This window comes from Solanum lycopersicum, chromosome 10 (assembly GCF_036512215.1).
Source record: "Solanum lycopersicum chromosome 10, SLM_r2.1".
Taxonomy (NCBI): Eukaryota; Viridiplantae; Streptophyta; class Magnoliopsida; order Solanales; family Solanaceae; genus Solanum; species Solanum lycopersicum.
In genome coordinates, this window is record NC_090809.1 from 60,169,285 (window position 1) to 60,188,459 (window position 19,175).

General features: G+C 32.9%; 3 protein-coding genes across 3 annotated transcripts; 1 reads left to right on the forward strand and 2 right to left on the reverse strand.

The window, feature by feature from the left end:
• Positions 1-1,827: 1,827 nt before the first annotated feature.
• GLDH (L-galactono-1,4-lactone dehydrogenase) lies at positions 1,828-9,238 on the reverse strand. The gene is made up of 6 exons (NM_001247674.3): positions 8,547-9,238; positions 6,896-7,146; positions 4,994-5,179; positions 3,972-4,374; positions 3,178-3,318; positions 1,828-2,162 (listed from the first exon to the last, which is right to left on the reverse strand). The coding sequence occupies exons 1-6, from the start codon at positions 9,171-9,173 to the stop codon at positions 2,004-2,006; spliced, it is 1,767 nt and encodes a 588-aa protein (NP_001234603.2). The 5' UTR covers positions 9,174-9,238; the 3' UTR covers positions 1,828-2,003.
• A 561-nt stretch (positions 9,239-9,799) lies between these two features.
• On the forward strand, positions 9,800-11,369 carry LOC101267662 (lycopene beta cyclase, chloroplastic). The gene has a single exon (XM_010313794.4). The coding sequence runs from the start codon at positions 9,800-9,802 to the stop codon at positions 11,300-11,302; it is 1,503 nt and encodes a 500-aa protein (XP_010312096.1). The 3' UTR covers positions 11,303-11,369.
• A 454-nt stretch (positions 11,370-11,823) lies between these two features.
• LOC101244432 (beta-glucuronosyltransferase GlcAT14A) lies at positions 11,824-17,114 on the reverse strand. The gene is made up of 4 exons (XM_004249180.4): positions 16,504-17,114; positions 16,075-16,150; positions 15,653-15,768; positions 11,824-12,699 (listed from the first exon to the last, which is right to left on the reverse strand). The coding sequence occupies exons 1-4, from the start codon at positions 16,994-16,996 to the stop codon at positions 12,185-12,187; spliced, it is 1,200 nt and encodes a 399-aa protein (XP_004249228.1). The 5' UTR covers positions 16,997-17,114; the 3' UTR covers positions 11,824-12,184.
• Positions 17,115-19,175: the final 2,061 nt, after the last annotated feature.

Sequence of the window (19,175 nt, forward strand, 5' to 3'; positions counted from 1 at the left end):
ATAGAAGAGGAAAAAAGGGAAAGCTTAGCCTGCAAATTGGAGTCATTTCTTTTATTAAAAAAAATTGTGATTATTTAAGATATGATTACTTGTAGTTTTGTGACATATTACGATTTAAATCGATACGAATTTTTAGAAAGAAATGAATTTCTTGCCACATATGACTTTATCTGTTTATAACAAATGTGTGACTATGTAAAGACTTACGTATTATTTTACTATGATAAAAGGTAAAATAAAGTATGTAAAGTTAATTATTTTTATTTTTAAAACAAATTAATAAGAAAATGAGTATTTATTTTTTGAATTTTCGTTTGTGGATTTTCTTTTCCTTTCTCTTTTAGGATCTGTCCTAATAAATCATGACATAACTAGTGGACAACATGTCTGAAATGACCAGACAATGAAAATTAAAGTTTCTTTATTATCAATTGTTTTTTAAAAAAATTTCCAAATTATTAAAATCTATGTCACAATCACTCATTCGAGTGAGCGTTCTTAGATGAACACTAGGTAAACTTTTCGTCGTATAATAGCCTTCAAATCACATAAAAATTGTAAATCATATACAATAAACTTTACTCAAAAAGTATTGAGGGAGTCGTGAATCTCATCACAATCTATCTTTCAAACCAACTACGAAAAAATGACTGCTTATGTAAGAATATATACACTGAATCTTCTTTATTCCAAGTGATAAGAACAAGATGTTATTGATTATCAAGGATAATTTATCATCATTGTATGTGTATCCCTATCATTCTTTTATCGTTCTTGCTCAGTCTTTCAATGACCAGGAAAATAGGAGTTTGAAGTCTAAAGGGTGTAAAATGTTAACAAAAAACTCAAAACGGTATATAAAATTTCATTTTAACCAAGACGGCAAAATCACTGGTAGTGTAGCGATTGCTCGCCGGAAAAAGCAAAATCACTACAATAGCAGCGATTTGCTAAATTAATTTTTTTTTAAAAAGAAATCGTTGAAACGGCAGCGATTTCCAATATAAGTTAGGGTTCTTAGATATGAGTTAGACCAGGGATCGCACCTTTGAATAAAAAATCAAAAGTTAGGGTTCTTAGAATATCGAGTGAAGTAATCCCATTTCAATGATTTTTTTATAAAAAAAATTAAAATAATTAAATTTAGCAAATCGTTGCTCTACCAGCGATTTTGTCGTTTTGATTAAAATAAAAATTTATATACCATTTTAAAACTTTTATACCTTTTAGGCTCCAGACTTGGAAAAATAGTCATCGTGGAAACAAAACCTATCGAATAAATTATAAATTATATTAAAGTATTACATTGTGATGAAATGATTATAATAACTTTTATCAGCTTCTTGAATTTTGTCAGTCAAACGTGTTAAACTTTTCGTGAATAATCCAATCCTAAGAGCTGGTAGTTCTGTCAAGTGTTTTTAGGAACTATTTCTACAAAACTAATGATACAGCCATTTTGTTTTTCAGTATTTTAATAAAATAAAAAGAATCTGTTGCATTGTCATTCATGTTACCAGCTTTCTTACACACACAAGTTACAATTTATTCATAAAGCAAAACAACTTTTAAGTGAATTGTCAATAATAAGAAGGTGAGAAATACAGAACTCCAAATTATACAAAGTAATACTCATTTGGTAAATTATTAATTCAGTAACATCTCATTTAACATAAATATCAGATCAGAAGACAGAGCGGTAGTTTCTGATAGACCCTTCAACTCAAGTATGAGAAGGAAATACAGTAGTGAAAAGGAAAATGTATAACAAATGGTTTATCGCGTAATGATTCTTTTATCAGTACTTAAACACTGGCCTCAAGCATATTCAGTGCATGGTAAGCATTATTATAAGTTTGTAACAATTCCTTCAACTTAACATTCTGAACAACAATATACAGGACAAAAATTTCCTCGCAAAATATTTGCTTTGAAACAGGCATGAAGATGATCACTATCGTAAAAATATAATTTGATAAAGAGTTGACGTAAACCAACCAAGATTACACAGCCTCAGAGGAAGGGAAGAGCTTTTCAAGCATGTTATTAGATAGGATGCGGTTTGGGTCCAGCTCCTTTCGCGCTTGATTGTATGCATCCACAGGGAATTTCTTCTTTAGCCTTGCCTGCAGAGCTGCAAGCTCTTCTTTGTCCTTGGGAACCTGGAAGTAACATAAAATTAAATGGTAATGCAATTCCCACCATGTGGAGTACCCAATTGTCAACTTTACTTAGAGATTCGGTATCTAGGTTTTCTTTTTTATATTTTAGAAGTGAATGTCTATGAACAAAGTATATGACCAATATTTTTCATGACATGTAAACCTCATGTCGGAAGATGCATTGCTATCGGAAAAATTAACTATAAAGAAGTTCAGTGCTGTGCTTTGGGAAAATGATTTAAGAGAACAGGTGTAAACACCAATTCGGTGTCTTCCTATTTGCCCCACTATCTACATTGTTACCAGAACAAAGAACTAACATATCAGTTGCTAGATAGTGTCATAATCCAGAAAGTAAATTTAAAAAGGCTCCAAAGGCCAGTGTGTTCTAGACTTTGGCAATTTAGAATGATAATGAAGTAACGATCCCCAAGGATGAACTTATGCTAGATAATAGGCACTACCAACTAGATATTTTTGAGGTATGATTCTCGAAGATGTCTCTTCTAACAAGTAGTTTGATGAAATGAATCAGCTCTAGATTCTAAACAAGTTAAAGAAACTTGTTACTGTCTCAAAAAAAAAAAAAAAAAAGAAACTAAAGAGTAAAGGCCAAGTGCATTGAACAGGTGCAAGAAGATAGTTCGAACTTCCATCTTCCTGTCAATTTCCTAGTTCTTTAGAATTGCAAAATAACAATTAAAGGAGCTATAGCTGCAAAGTAGTGGAAGTAGGAAAAATCTGATCTCTATTATCTTGCAGAGATTTTTTCAACAATAATAAAGAACCACTATTCTGATTATCTATCTTATAGATATTCTCTTTTCACCACATATTTCAATGGATTTTGTAGCAGGATGGAGACATATCCCATTGAACTCTCTTCCCTTGGGGCTACTTGCCCACATAATAAAGTAAAATAAAATAATAAATTGAAAAAGAGGAACTGCTTGGTTAGTAGTATCTGTATGCCCCTATATAACTGGCATAAGCAGCAGTGAGAAATAACTCATACCTCAATCTTTGCCCAATGTTCAAAAGCAGAATACTGATCCCACAACTGTGATTGTGTCATATGCCTGTAGTGGAAGAACTCCTCCGTGATTTGCCTTCTCTGCCGAGCATCCATGGTTGGAAGATACATGATAATTCCAACCTAACAACATATTGGAAGGGAGATAAGTAAATAAGTAATAAATCACTGCATCAAAGTAAAAAATAATCACAGATTTGGGTGTAAACAGAGCGAGGACTTCACTTTCTGAATAGAAGGTTATCTAGTATTTTATCAAAACTAATATAAAGTATATGAAACCCATCCACCCTTGTTTGAGATCTATTCTCCACCTGATATTGTCAGCATTGATTAGCTCATCTAATTTTCACAACCCATGGACTCAAAATCTCTTCTTTTTTTTACTTTCTGAAGAAGATGCAGTTGGACCATGAACTTATATTAGTTAACAGCTTACTATGAACAAATATTTGCATGCATTATGTGCTGAGCTCCTTTTGTCAACCTTAAAAACAAGGCCACAACCCCAATGACAGTACATGACAGCCCAATCAAAAGCAAATTAAAAGAATACACTGGTGAGAGTATCCAACTCTTAACAAAAGATTGGTCATGGTTTTTAATTTATCTAAAAACAAATAAAGATAAATACCCATCATGGTTTTATATTTCATTCACGATTTAGTAGTTACTTGAATATGTGCAACAACATTTATGGTAAACTATTCGGCTCCAGAATGAAGGACATTTTTCATAAAAGCAAGTCATAGATTCACATGCTAAAAAATGATTACCCATGAGAATATATCATCATCCGCTGAGCTATAAGCTGGACTCATTCGACTTTTACTGCAAGCAGTCCATCTCTGCTCTATAGGTGCAGGGGCAGGTACACTTTCTTTCTCAATGAGCTGCATCAACTCCTCTATGTACTCCAGGTCTTTCATGCTAGGCTTTGAGAGTGTACCTGCAGGGAAACATGTCTCTGATACCCACTGGTGGCCACCACAGTCGAACCCTAAAATTTCATCACTCCAGCCAACTCGATACCCTTCTGATTTCCTCCAGTATTCTGCCTCAGCTTTGTTGACTTTAATTACATGCTCCTTGTTGAGAGGATCCATCGCAAGTAGTTTATCTCTCAGTTCAGTGAATGATAGTTCAACTATTTCAGGTTCACTTGGAGAACCAGAATCTCTGTAAAAAATGGTAAGAAATTTATTTAACAAGTAATTAAACATTATATCGAAAAATTGAAACATAGAATCTTCAGCATTTCTCCGATAGTTTATAGACAACATCTTTTTTATGTGGAAAAAATTAGACTACACTTTGTCAATTATACAAGTCATACTGAATTATTTGTGATCTTTTGCTTATCAAACAAATTTCTAAACTAATTTAGAGTTGTTTTCCTCTGTTACTTGTATTCATCTGCTAATGATGAATAAGTATGATACAAGATCACAATTTTAATGAAGGGATTGAAATGTTAGTTCCGTTAAGCACAACCTTACAAGTGAGGCTATAAAAGTAAAAGCTAAGTAAATTCAAATTCTTGCAAATTTATAAATATGTTCCAGAACATATCATTACTGCAAGTGTCTTAATCTTTACAATTGCCTTAAATTAGCCCATCAAAGTATATTATTTCGCTAATCCCCTTTCAGAAAAAGGTCAACTGCATAATGGGGCTCAGTATACAAAAATAGCTGATACTACATGAGCAAGTTCGTCCAACAATAGAACATGCAGAAACGCCAGGAAAAAGATGTTCTGAAATATGGTTTTACAGGCTAGTTCAATGCCACCATACCTGTACTTAGTCAACGACTCCAAATAGAGATCTCGGACATGCTGCAAGGCTTCTTCTGCAGTATATTTAGGTTTGTTCTTTGGTGGACCTTTCTCCTTAGACATAGGATTGCATGTCACAACCACAACGGCATCAGTATACGGAATGTACAAGTATTTGACATGCTTGTTCTCGGATAGGAATTTCCTGAAGTAACGACAGTTAGTGGCATTATTTCACAAGCAAAGGACATTAAGTGAATGTAGGTGCTTCACCATGCTATGTGAAGCATGCATCATCATTAACAACAAACTGCCATGACAACATATTTATAGGTGCAACGGATCATCAGCATTAACATTAGAAAGTGCAAAAAACTTCAACTACATTCCAGGGTAGGCTAGAAGTACACTTAAAGTTGATAAAACCGAGAAGGCAAGATAAACTCTATTGGAGCAACCACAGGTCAGCTTCCATTCAAGTCCAGGAAACACTAGATGAGATTTAACTGAGATACCTAGATTTTCTCAATACTGCAGTTTGAAAGGGTACATGGGTTATCAACAATTACTAGCAAGTTGTTTTACTTTTACAAGACATTTCTAGAAGTTGTTTTATACTGGATTTTGTCTACAACAGTCTACAAAGATGCACCAATCAGTGCGCAATATGAGATAAATAAATTGTTCATCTACAAGGGACTAGAACTCTCACTCTATATTCTCATCATTACTTTTAGCAACTACCCTACCACTTATATTTACTCTCTTTCATCTCTTCTCTTCTCCAACATTTTATTTCTCTCTCACTATTTAAGTTCCGTCCTCTCTCAAATGTTTTTGCCCACAAATACAGAAGATACTAATGAGATAGAGTAGCAACAACATACCCGGTGTAATCCCACAACTGAGATAGAGTAGCATAATTATTATTATTTCGAATACTTGCTGTGTCGTGGCCAGCCTTCCCACACCTCAACTAATTTTATAAGGTATCTGCTACCTCCCCCAAACACAGTTCTAGGTAAATCTGTCTACCGAGTTCCAAGACTGATGAGAAGAAATCCCCTAATATTTTCTTCTTTAGGAATTTTGAACCTGAGATCTCATGGTTCTCAACCCACTTCATTGACCACTAGGTCACACCATTGGATGCAACAAAGATGTGTATTATTGTGCATCTTCTGAGTTCAAATCTATATAATTCACTTCATCATCAAAGCAAAAAATTAGAGCATATAGCTCTAGTTGTAAGTGCTGAATGAGCAGCAAGACAATCAAAAGAATAGAAAAATGGATGTTGATGGGTATTGGCTGATGTCATTAGCCTTAACTTCTTTATCAACTTGAAAAACTGACAGGTGGTCAAGCTATTATCCGTATCAATTAAAAAAAAAGAAAAGAAAAATGGATGTTGAAATTCACAGTTGATGGGGAGTTCGAGAAGTATCTATTGGAAGGAGTTGAATGAATAGGAGTTTATCATGGTCAGTGCAGTGAGATTTGTGGAACTAAGATCAAGCAAGCTCGAATTGACGTAGAATATGGGAAGTTTAAAGTCAAATATTTCAAAATATAGAAAGATGTCATTCTTTTTGGGACAAACTAAAAAGGAAAATGTGACGCATAAAATGGGACAAAGAAAATACTTTCTTTTCCTTTTTTATGAGCAATCCTTGTTTCACTAATCACAAATACACAAGCATATGTCTCTCACAATAATACCAACGAAGCCTAAATTCCTTTCAATGAGATCCCTTGTGCTGGGTTTTGGGATGATTGCAAATCGCTAGCTTGGATACATTAATATTAACAGGTAACAAGCTCTTTATAAAAGAAACCCTCCAAGAAGGTCTAATGTAACAACTATGAGAGCTTCCCAAAAGGGAAAAGAATTCACTAAAAAAAAAAAGCAAATATTTACTTGTGATTTTTCTTGATATCTTTCATGTTAGACAGGAATGTATGTTCTACAAGCTCCTGCCTCTCAACACACTGAAGAGTGACTTCTGCAACCACACCAAGTCCCCCAAGTCCACATCGAGCTAGATAAAAGAGTTCTGGATCTTTCTCTTTTGAAATTTCTATTGTGCCTTTGGCAGGGGTAACCACTTTCATGCTTATGACTTGTTCATCAATTGGAGGCAACCTGGCACCAGTGCCATGGGCACCAACCTAACAATTTTGAATTCAAAGGAACAAAAGCTTTAGAATTTCCCCAACCAATCCTCAAAAGAGAAACATACATCTGACAAATCAATATATCAAGCAACTGCAAGTCGGAATAATGTAGAAACTTCAAACAGGTAGCAAAAAGCAGATGTTGTCCTTGAAACACAACATGTAATGAAACAGAATCAGCCTGCACATTTTTTCTTTGATTGATCATGCAAAAGTAAGGTTTTTATTTACATGGGTAGATGTACATCAAGAAAGTAAAGTGTACAGAGTACATACATAAACTTTCCACAAAACTCATCATGTCACCAAATCTAGAGACAACTTTCTGGCCATCGCAAAACAGTTAGTATACAGCTAAGTTATCATCTATACACAGGGACAACTTCTCCCTCAAAAGCTTCCAGTATTATTTTTTTGGGTAAAATCAAAAGCATCCAGCAATTCTCCTAGCTGAAGTGTTTCCACTATGCAAATGTAGTCTACCAGGCCTCAAACGGTCTTTGGAACTCTATTTGAATTGTAAACCTAGAGAAGGCATAATTATACATGTATAGGCCACAAATAAAATTTCAGCACTAGCACAAAAAAGGCAAAGCATGATTAACATATACCCCAGCCTAAAAAATTCTCACTCCTCAGTCAAGTATCCTAGTTTAAATGGGAGATGAGAATTAAGACAAATGTAGAAACTTGAAATAACTCAAATTAAGAGTGAAATGAATTCGCACACTATACGTAGTCTTCTCTAAGAACTAAAAAATTCGTTTAGAAGTATAAAGCACAGGAATAACCAGCCAACCTCTCATCAATAAGGCTATATGAATTTTCCCATTGGCCATTTGTACCCGTTTCATTACAATATTCAATAATTCATGTTCCCTAACAATACAAGTTCAAACGTTTTCTGCTCCATTTCATTTCAAGAAAAGGCTTATACAATGTTGACTGGCATACAAATTTCTAGCGAGACTAAAATGAATTCTGGCAATCATTGGACCTAATCACTTCATGTGAGCTTGTCAACATGAACCTAAATCCCAATTAATTAATACCACATATATGGGAGAAATTTGGAATGGAAACACTATGTATTTTAGTTAGCCCTCTAATTATCTATCACTTCACTTTTATCTATTAAATTAACCACTCCCTCCATTTCAATTTGTTCATCGGGTTTTGACTTGACATAGTGTCAGAAAGTACAAAACTTTCAAATCTTGTGTTCCTAAACTAAAGATATGTAGAATGAACCATGGTCTTAAACAGGTGAAAAGTTGAAATTCTCAGAGTAAAGATGCATTCTTTAAGACAAACAAATTGAACCAGAGGAGTAATCCACAAGAAATCGACATGATAAGTTGTTTAAAACATCCAGGAATAAATCAATCAATCACCTGAACAATGCCACCAATCTGTTGTTCTCTTATGGAAGCAAAGTTCTGAAGAGTAATCCCAAACTCCTTAATCTCATCCACAAGCTGCTGAACTCGAATCCCAGCTTGAACAGTAACCCTTTTATTCTCCTTATCCACACTCAAAACCTTATCCATTAACGCCAAATTCACCATCCCAGCTCGTGTTAACCCAATCCCATTCGGCGACAAACCCGACCCAACCGGCCGGATCTTATGCTTCCTCACATTCGCTTCTTTCACTATCCCTTCAAGCTCCTCCACTGACTCGGGTTGCAAGAAAGTGCGAGTCCGAACCTCATGAGTCCCACTCCAATTAGACACAGTATGAAGATCATCCGGCAACGGAGCATACCGAAATAGCTGAGCTTTTTTGTCTCTCGCGTCTTCCGAGAATGGAAAGGAATAATACGTGGCGGCAGCAGAACCTAAGAGGAGAAGTGTGTATCCGATGTATTTCCGGAGCTCGGCGTCGGAAGACGGCGGTCCCGGCGATGAAGAAAAGGGACGGGGATTGAAGATTGGGAATTGAGGATTCTGACGGCAGCGGCGGTAGTGGTGGTGGAGAAGGGATTGAAGAGAGCGTTTGGAAGCGAAGGAACGGAGCATTTGAACGGTGTCGTTTTGATGGGGTTTTGATGAGGTTTAATGGAAACTGTGGACTGAGAAGTGATGAAGAAAAAAAATGAAAGGTGGAAATACTATTTCTTTAAAGTTTTTTTATGGTTTTAGGGAAAAAATGGGACCAGAGTCCTTGTATACATCTGAAGTTGAAAATAATAATTAATATTACTCCTTATTTTACCTTAAATATAATTCATATCCAATTTCCAAAAATTCAATTAAAAATAAGGTCCCCACACCAAAATACTAATTGAAAAAGATAGAAACTTTTTTTTTTTTTTTCAATTCAAAGGCCATACTCATGTTCACCACAAGCATATCCTTTACCAGGACCAGAATTTAGCTGTAAATTTTTATAACAACAAAAGGAAGAGATTTCTTGATGTGACCTAGGTGTCTTCATGGTGAGCACTTACTCCAGTATTTAGCTTATGTAAATTATAAATTTGTAATTCTTTTTTATATGGCAAATCTTGAGAAAATTTCTAAAGACCCTTTTCATTTTACAGATTATTAGATAAACTATTGGTTCTAGTTTGATGTTCAGAATTGAAAAATTAGGGAACTTCTGTTTGTAAGTTCAAGAAACCTTTGAACCCTTGTTTGAAAATATGGATACATTGTTGAAAACCCCAAATAAGCTTGAATTTCTACAACCCTTTCATGGATTTGCTGTTAAAGGTAGCTCCTTTAGCTCTGTAAAGCCTCTGAAGCTTGGTTTTAGAAAATTTTGTGAGAATTGGGGAAGAGGGGTTTGTGTTAAAGCTAGGAGTAGTACTCTTTTGGAGCTTGTACCTGAGATAAAGAAGGAAAATCTTGATTTTGAGCTTCCTATGTATGACCCTTCAAAAGGGCTTGTTGTAGATCTAGCTGTGGTTGGTGGTGGACCTGCTGGGCTTGCTGTTGCACAGCAGGTTTCGGAGGCTGGGTTATCGGTTTGCTCGATTGACCCGTCCCCTAAATTGATATGGCCTAACAACTATGGTGTTTGGGTGGATGAATTTGAGGCCATGGATTTGTTGGATTGCCTTGATGCGACATGGTCAGGTGCTGTTGTTTATGTCGATGATGATAAAACTAAGAATCTTGATAGACCTTATGGAAGGGTTAATAGGAAACAGCTTAAGTCGAAAATGATGCAGAAATGCATACTAAATGGTGTTAAATTTCACCAAGCAAAAGTTATAAAGGTAATTCATGAGGAAGCTAAATCTATGCTGATTTGCAGTGATGGTGTGACTATTCAGGCAACAGTGGTTCTTGATGCGACGGGATTCTCTAGATGTCTTGTTCAGTATGATAAGCCATATAATCCTGGGTATCAAGTCGCTTATGGCATATTGGCACAAGTGGAGGAACATCCCTTCGATACAAGTAAGATGCTTTTTATGGATTGGCGAGATTCCCATCTTAATAACAATGTGAAGCTGAAAGAGAGGAACAGAAAAGTTCCAACTTTTCTCTATGCCATGCCATTTTCATCAAACAGAATATTTCTTGAAGAAACCTCCCTTGTAGCTCGTCCTGGATTACGTATGGATGATATACAAGAACGAATGGTGGCTCGTTTGAGTCACTTGGGTATAAAAGTTACGAGCATTGAAGAAGATGAGCAGTGTGTGATCCCAATGGGAGGCCCCCTTCCAGTAATACCTCAGAGGGTAGTTGGAATTGGTGGTACTGCTGGTATGGTTCATCCTTCTACGGGTTATATGGTAGCAAGGACACTAGCTGCAGCTCCTGTCGTTGCTAATGCAATAGTTCAGTACCTTGGTTCTGATAAGGACCATCTAGGTAATGAGTTATCGGCATCTGTTTGGAAAGATTTGTGGCCCATAGAAAGGAGACGTCAAAGAGAATTCTTTTGCTTTGGTATGGATATTCTTCTGAAGCTTGATTTATCCGCTACAAGAAGGTTTTTCGATGCCTTTTTTGATCTAGAACCTCGTTATTGGCATGGTTTCTTGTCATCTCGGCTGTTTCTTCCTGAACTCATGTTTTTCGGTCTATCCCTTTTCTCTCATGCTTCAAATACTTCTAGATTAGAGATAATGACCAAAGGAACTTTTCCTTTGGTTACTATGATTAACAATTTGTTAAAGGATACAGAATGACTTATCAAGGATCTTGTTCAATAGTACATCACATATATGTTAATATACTGCTCATTTTGTTTGCCAATTTACTTTGTATTGTGTTTTCTTCCCTTTTCACCAAGCTTGTACCCATTAACAAGGGGGACAACGAACACTGATTTAGTTGGTCCAACAATGATCGCGATGTAAGAGTTCCGAATGTTTACTGGTCTCTAAAATTACAAGAGAAATGGAATGATGTGATGAGAAACTTCTCCCTTTCGTTATGTCGTTGTATGAAGACAAACTTGTATGTTGATGTTTAGATATACAAGTAAAACTGCAAGTTTGTGAAAGTATAATTGCAGTTCTAGCATGAGTTGAATGTACTGAAATCCAGGATTTAAACTTAATGGTTTCGACTTTTAAAGATCTTAGAAGTGAACTCATCAGACTCAAATATTTGTGTACATATTGTGATTCTTCACATATATTGACCCCTATATGTGAAAAATATTAAGTTCAGTTAAACCTCTAGCTCTGACGATATACAAGTTGAGTTGTAATAATAAACCGATACCTTTGAGTAGAAAACAACAGATGACAGAAATAATTCAACCAGTCATCATACAGCACTTCTAATCTTCAATCATATAGCATTATGTTTCATACTGTGTGAACCAATAAAACTGGACTTCTGACCTACACTCAACAACAACATTCGCAGAATAATCCCACGAGTAGGGTCTAGAGAACGTAGGATAGATGTACACACCTAAAATAATATTTGTGAACTATATTTTTCTTTTTCTCAGACAAACTACTGAACTGTGACAACTATCAAGAATTGACTTTGGATGATTACATCCTCTTCCACAATTAATTTCATCTATTTCCAACAAAAGTACTTTCATTTCCAACTTATCTACACTGCCTCTTAGCAAAATGTGGTGCAGATACCAATTTCTTCAATAAAGTTCTCAACCTTCTGGCACCCATTCCAGGCTTTAAAACGCCATACTTCTCAACCTGTAGATTCAAACAACCTCGATCATCGTCATTGGAGCACCATCCTCCAGCTGAGAAGTACTGTCCATTTCGTCTTCTGAGAAGATCGCGATCAATTTTATTAAGTACAAGGTTGTTGTTCTTGAACTTCCGAGCAAATGGCCTGTTGCTTAAAACCATTCTCCTGTAATCCTTCGGACCGAGGGACCTTGGATGTTGTTTCGGAGGGATGTCCCATGTAATGTAGTGAAGATCATGGTTCACTGTGGTGTTCCTGTATTCCTCAGAGTTGCATATGACTGTTTGGAAATAACCCTCTGGAGACGACACAAAATTCGTGTAGTAGAGAAGTAGAGTTCGAGGAAGATTTTCCCAGCCTATTATGCAGTATTCAGCAAATGATCTCGACAATATTGTCCAAGCTGAACCTGTATTTTGTGTTTGTAGTTAACAAATTTCAACAAGACCCTCAGCTCGAGTAAAACAAATTAAAAATCAAGTATGTGAAGCAAATACAGTATATAGAAGTCATATGAAAACAGTAAAGACATTCATATATTGTAAACAAATTTCAACAAGTCATATTGAAAGCAAATCTTGAGTCTTATATTATACTGGTTTCTGAGGACGTGCTTCGCACGTGTGTTCCATGTGAATTTTTATAGATACGTAGAAAACTAAATTAAGAAGTCGAATGGAGAAAAAAAAAACAAAAAGAAACAGATTTAAAAAAAATATAATGTAGATATTATTCTTATAAGACTTGGTGTATGTATAGATGAAAAAATAAGTACAAAATTAGTACATAACTCTCTGAGTTCTTATCGACTCCTTCCATATCCTATCAAAATTCAAGAGACTTCTGCATCTACTTTAACTATAGAATAAAAATGATAGTCTAATAATCTTGGTAGGAGTTTCATGAGATAAAGAAGTTGAATTTATATAGATAAAATAAAAGGAATATCAAAAGAAATCTTAAAGTTTTAGTTTAAATATTTGGAGGTTATTAATGAGAGTTATGAATATTAAGATTACAAAAATTGAATAAGTAATTAACAAATAATAATAAATAAATGAAGAAAATTAAAATTAGCAAACCATGTAGAAAGAACAATTTAAGTTCTTATCACGTAATTAAGTGTTAATGAATATAAATTTGTGAAGATAGAGTCATTCCTTAATAATAGTCAAGAGGACAGTATCAATGTGTGTTTCCATTTTGCAGATTTGCACCCTTTAAATTATTAAATTTTGTTATTTATCATTAAGGATAATACTTTATCCGCATAAATTATATTATTCATGAGAGGGGTTAAGGAAAAAATTATGAGAAGAGGAAAAATATAGCAATTTAGGTAGAGACCATTTTAAAAAAAAATTATAATTATTATATACATATAGATTATAGATGATAAATATTAACTAATTAGATATTTAATTAGAAATTAATATTAAGAAGTCTAAAAGTCATTAATATTTTAATTAAATTTATAAAAATCAAATATTTAAATATTTAATAATAATTTAATTTATAAAAAGGGCAAAACCGTAATTCAACTTTTAACTTTTTTTGTTCATGCTTTTAGTAATATATACTAGCTAACTTTTCCATATGATTTAGCAAAGCCAGGGTAAATTATAAGTAATAATTTTATTAATTCAACTTTGAACTACTCCTTCTATTTCATATTAATTGGATTTTTGAGGTGTTTCACTGAGAAAAGTAGATTAGACATAATTTAAATATAGTTTTTTCATTATATCCTTATTAATTATTGGGAGATTTATAATTAAAATAATTAAATATTAATTAATTACTAATTTCAATACTAACTAATGAAGAGAGTATACTTTACTAAACACTGGGTTAATTTCATTACTATCAATATTGTTGATAGTAATCAATGTGTATGTTTATAATTATTAAAAATTATTTTCATTATAATATAACGATATCGTAATATTTATTTTGACATAATATATTTACTTTGTAATAAATGATGATATTTTTTGTTCTTCTTTCAAATATTGAGTGGAAAAAGGGTCACTAAATTCATCATTAACATATAGAGAGTACACACCAAGTAGTCTATAATTACCTTTTAAATATATTGCACCATTAAGAAAATAGCACCAACATGTTGTGTGGTGACGGTTGCATCCTTAAATAGAGGTTTTAGGATCGAGTTTAGATATAAAAAAATCTTGCGATCTAATTTAATCGAGACTATTTTGAATATTGAGTAGGAAACTAAAAAAGAAAATTATAGCTAATTTCATATTTTCTGGTCGAGAAATTCTTTTAACTTCGAAAATTGTGTCTTCCTAAAGAAAGGAGAATTTATGTGGGCTACTTATGATTACAAGTTTTCCTCCCTTTATTTTGGTTGTGACAAAAAAAAGCATAATGTGATTTTTTTATTTTGACGTTTATATTAGAATATGATGATTATACACACAAAAATTCAAAAAACAGCAGAATCAAGATTCCATCTAATCGATGTAGAAATTCTCACTTGAACTATATGTCCCTTAAACCAAGTGCAAAAGCATGTGTTAATGTCATTAACATGTGCATTTTCTTGATAATGTAGCTCAAACTATTTTTTTAATTATCTTTTGATACTACCACTCATCCCGTAAAGAACCGATGTAAGACTCTTGATCCCCTTACGCCCAAGGCTGGATATATGGAGCGTAAGCAATTTGATAGGGGGGGTTCAACATCGGAAATGATAATTAGGATGAGTCTTACACTGATACCATGACAATATATAGACATTGAGCCTAACTCAACTCTAAAAACTAGTTGTTGAGGGGAGGATTTGTCAAGTCCATATAAGAAAACCAGTAAGGCAGTAACCATTAGTCCATCATCCAACTATTTACCCTTTTGTGTTAAGCTTTTCCTCATTGAGGTGCGTGTCGGATCCTTAAAAAACTATGCATTTTTTGAGGATCTGAGACGGGTTTGTGTGGCAACAATTTCGAGGGTCCGAGTATGATTGTATTGGGTGTCACCATTCATTTTTGGAGGACTCGACACAGGTGGATGCAACAATATTTTTGGAGGGACCCAATATGTATGCATTTTTTAAAGATTCAACGCATGTGGGTACAACAACATTTTTGACGGATCCGAGCAACCCAATAGATAGTCTTAGGAGAACAAATTGCTCCTCATCTAGGTGATATAGGTGTTAAATAAAAGTAAAAGTACTTTACTCCCTCTTTTTGTGGTCTTTTGCTCTCTTCAAGAGTCACATCTCACATGTAATGTACCTTTCACTTTTTATACTTTATATTATAAAAACCTCTTAGAATTTTTGGAGCCACAAATAATAAATTAAACATTAGAAGATAAAGGAAAATAATAACCTGTATAAAGCTTGAAAGCAGTTGGAAGACTTCTTTGCTTGATAACCCACCAAATCTCTGATTTGTTTAGAGAATGAAGACCAGGATCTATAATAACTGGCTTTCCTCTCTTATTCCTAAATGTAAATTAAGAAAGTTTTTTTGATTGATAAGTACTATGGAATTTCATAAATAAACAATTAAAAATAAGTTAAATGATCAAAAACACAAACTTATTCACTAGTCATTTCACAACTCAACTATCAATTGTTCCACGCTTCTACCTGAATTATCATCGTCTATGTATTAAACCAGTGTTGTACTCTTTTCCTACATTATCACTATCGAACAAGGGATAGTTTGAATGTGAAACTCGCGAATAAGTGATAGTTATTTGTGTTGTTCTCTACCATTTAAAATTTAGATTAAAAAAAAATACTTACAGCTTCCACCCCATGTGGCTAGTGTGTTGTACAAAATTTAGATCTCTTGGTAAGTCAGAGAAGGCATGGATCAGATCTGAGATCATGAAACAAAAAAAGTTAAAAATAACATAATGACAAATAAAAAATGTTTGAAAGAATTTATAGATTTTTTTTGTAGTATATAATAAACAAAACTTGACTATTTTTCTTCACCACATTTTCAGAAACAATTCTTTTAACCATTTTATTTTTTTAAACAATGTGAAGAAAAAAAAAAGATTAATCACTTGAATCTATCTCTCAAACACAAATCAAGAATCATAAAGAACAGTTTTTTCTCTAAAATTTCAAAACCCCACATGAAAAAAATGTTTTTTTAACAAATATATTGATAAAAATGCAATCTTTGAAACAAAAAATCACAAAAAAAAAAGGTACTCACCATACCATCTTGAGTAACTAAAGGATAATCAGAAGCACTTAGATTAATAAACCAATCCCATTTAGCAATCTTCAAAAGCATAGCCATTGCATGTAGTGTTGTAGCTAACATAGTTGGTCCTCTATATGTCACTAAATTTGGCTTTCCAACAACCCAAACATTATTAATTTCTCCAAAAACAGAGTTTTCACTTACAAATCTTGAAATTTCTTGGTGTTCATTTTCTGGTGCATCTAAATCTAAGTGAATCAAGTAAAAATTACCAGGATGGTAAAGTGAAAAAAGAAGTCTTTTTAGCTTTGCTACATCTCCTTTAGAAGCAGAGATCAAGTAAGCAAATTTTACAGGGTAAGGGTTAGTTGTGGTATTTGAGATTATGAAGCTTCTTTTTGGCTTAAAAATGGTGATGGGTGAGTGGGAAAATTGAGTGGGTATGTAGATAAGAATGAGGAAAAGTGAGGTTAGAATGAATGAAAACATGATAAACTTGATACCCATTTCAAGATTTGAGGTCAAAGATCAAGAAAGTTGGCAACTTTGTGTGAAGTGAAGGTAGGTTCTTGTTCTTTGTGCTAGAAATGGAGGACAAAAAAATGGGTGCCTCTAATATTGGGTAATTTGGGATTTGGGGTGGGAAATGGGGGTGGGGTAGTTAATGATTATTGGTGTCAAAGGGCCCAGTACTGGTTGGATCGAATCTAATAATTTTAACTTAATTCATCATTAAGAACATGTTTAGATTATAATTTTTTTTGAGTTTTATGTTTTTACCTTATTAATCTTTATTTATGTAATAAAACACACCTCAAAGCTTATTAAGTTAAATTATCAGTTGTTTTATTTTTTTTATATAAACTATCACGTATATTCAATTAGATGTGTCTTAATAGATAAATGATACCAATACATGTGAAAAATGGTGTGAAACTCGCGAAAAAAGTGATAATTCAAATATATTTGATCATTAACTCATTTAAATCAAAAACAAAACATTGTATATAGTTAATGGTTAGTAATAAGTCATATTGATTTAGCAAAATTTCGATAGCTTAAATGTATATATATTGAGAAGCTTACTAAACATATTAAAACACTAATATTAAATTATAAATTTTTGAGATTAATATCACAAAACTTAAAACTCATAAATTATAGATTTAAAATTTGCTTTCTGATAAGAGAATAATAGCAAAAGGCAAAAGTAAGAGTGTAGATGAGTTATTTGGTTGGTTTGTTCCTTTCTTAGGAGTAAAGTTTGGAGAAAATGAAGTGAAGAGAACACCATTTGTCAATTTTTTTTCAAAGTGAGTTGGGTATTAAGTCACTTTTTTGTTGATGTTTATTTTAAGGGTCAATTGAACAAATTTCCCACCTAATATTGTTTTAAAATCAATCAATCACTCCTTCTACTTCCTCCTATATATTATAATGTTAAGATATTGAATTATAAGCTTGTGATTATGTCATTCTAGATGCTCCATTTATTTATTTTCATAAAATTTCTCCATCTAGTTTATTTTAAACATAAAATATATTTGGAAGTATAGATTTTATACTTTATTGTCTTTAATAACATATTTGATGTTTGTTATAACATATTTAAAATTATAAAATTTAAAAATATTTAACATATGCATGCAAGTTACAAGTTTAAAATCTTCGACCCTTCTTTTTAAATGGAGTATCCGAGACACCTCATTTTCTTATTTCATTGTAGTTTATATAGTTTTCAGTGGGACAGGTTTTATTCTACCTTTGGAGATAGAGATATTGCTTCTAATAGACATTAACTTAAAGAAAAAAATAACACAAAGAAATATGAAAGTTTTCTAGCAAAAGTGAAGAAGTAATGACAAAATACTATAGACAATATGACAAATTATTCTGGATAATGATTACAACAAAATATTGCACAATGAAAGTACATGAAATAACAAATCGTTACATTAATAGAAGGACCAAAACCACGAAAGTAATTTGACAACTACCAATATAGAAGATAAGCAAGTCAACGCATTACCATTTACTAACTTTCTCGCTTTAAGTTAAAATTAAATCATCTCTCATCTACTCACTTCTTCATCGAAACATTAATACATCTCCTTTTTATATACATTTAACAATCTCAAACTCATTTTCATTTATTGTCCTTCACCAAAATCATTTCCACCTTATCACAAATTTCTTCACCTCTATTACTATATAAGACCTAGTTATAAATTACAAAATTTCAAAAGGTTTGTCCTTTATCTTCATTAAGTCAAACACTGTGATACATATTAATTGAAAGGAACATATTTTTTTTTAATTTTTTTTACAATACATCCAAATGCACTATTATAAGATCATAAAATAGATTTTTATTTTTGTTAATAGTGGATTATAAATGAGTGATGAGTCCACTTCCTTCTCTGAATAAGACCACCACATATGACAAATCCCACTAATTAATGAGTAGGAATTATTAAAAATGGACTTTCTGTTTAAGTGTAAAATTAATACTGTTTTTGTTCACTTAATTATTGAATATTTTGCTAGGAGTATATTTATTTTTTAAACTAATTAAAATCTAAATAATTTACTAGAATTAGTAATTGTTGCACTATTAACTACTAATATATTATGTTAAACTTATATTACAAATATGGAAAAATACATAAAATCTCCCCTGAATTTA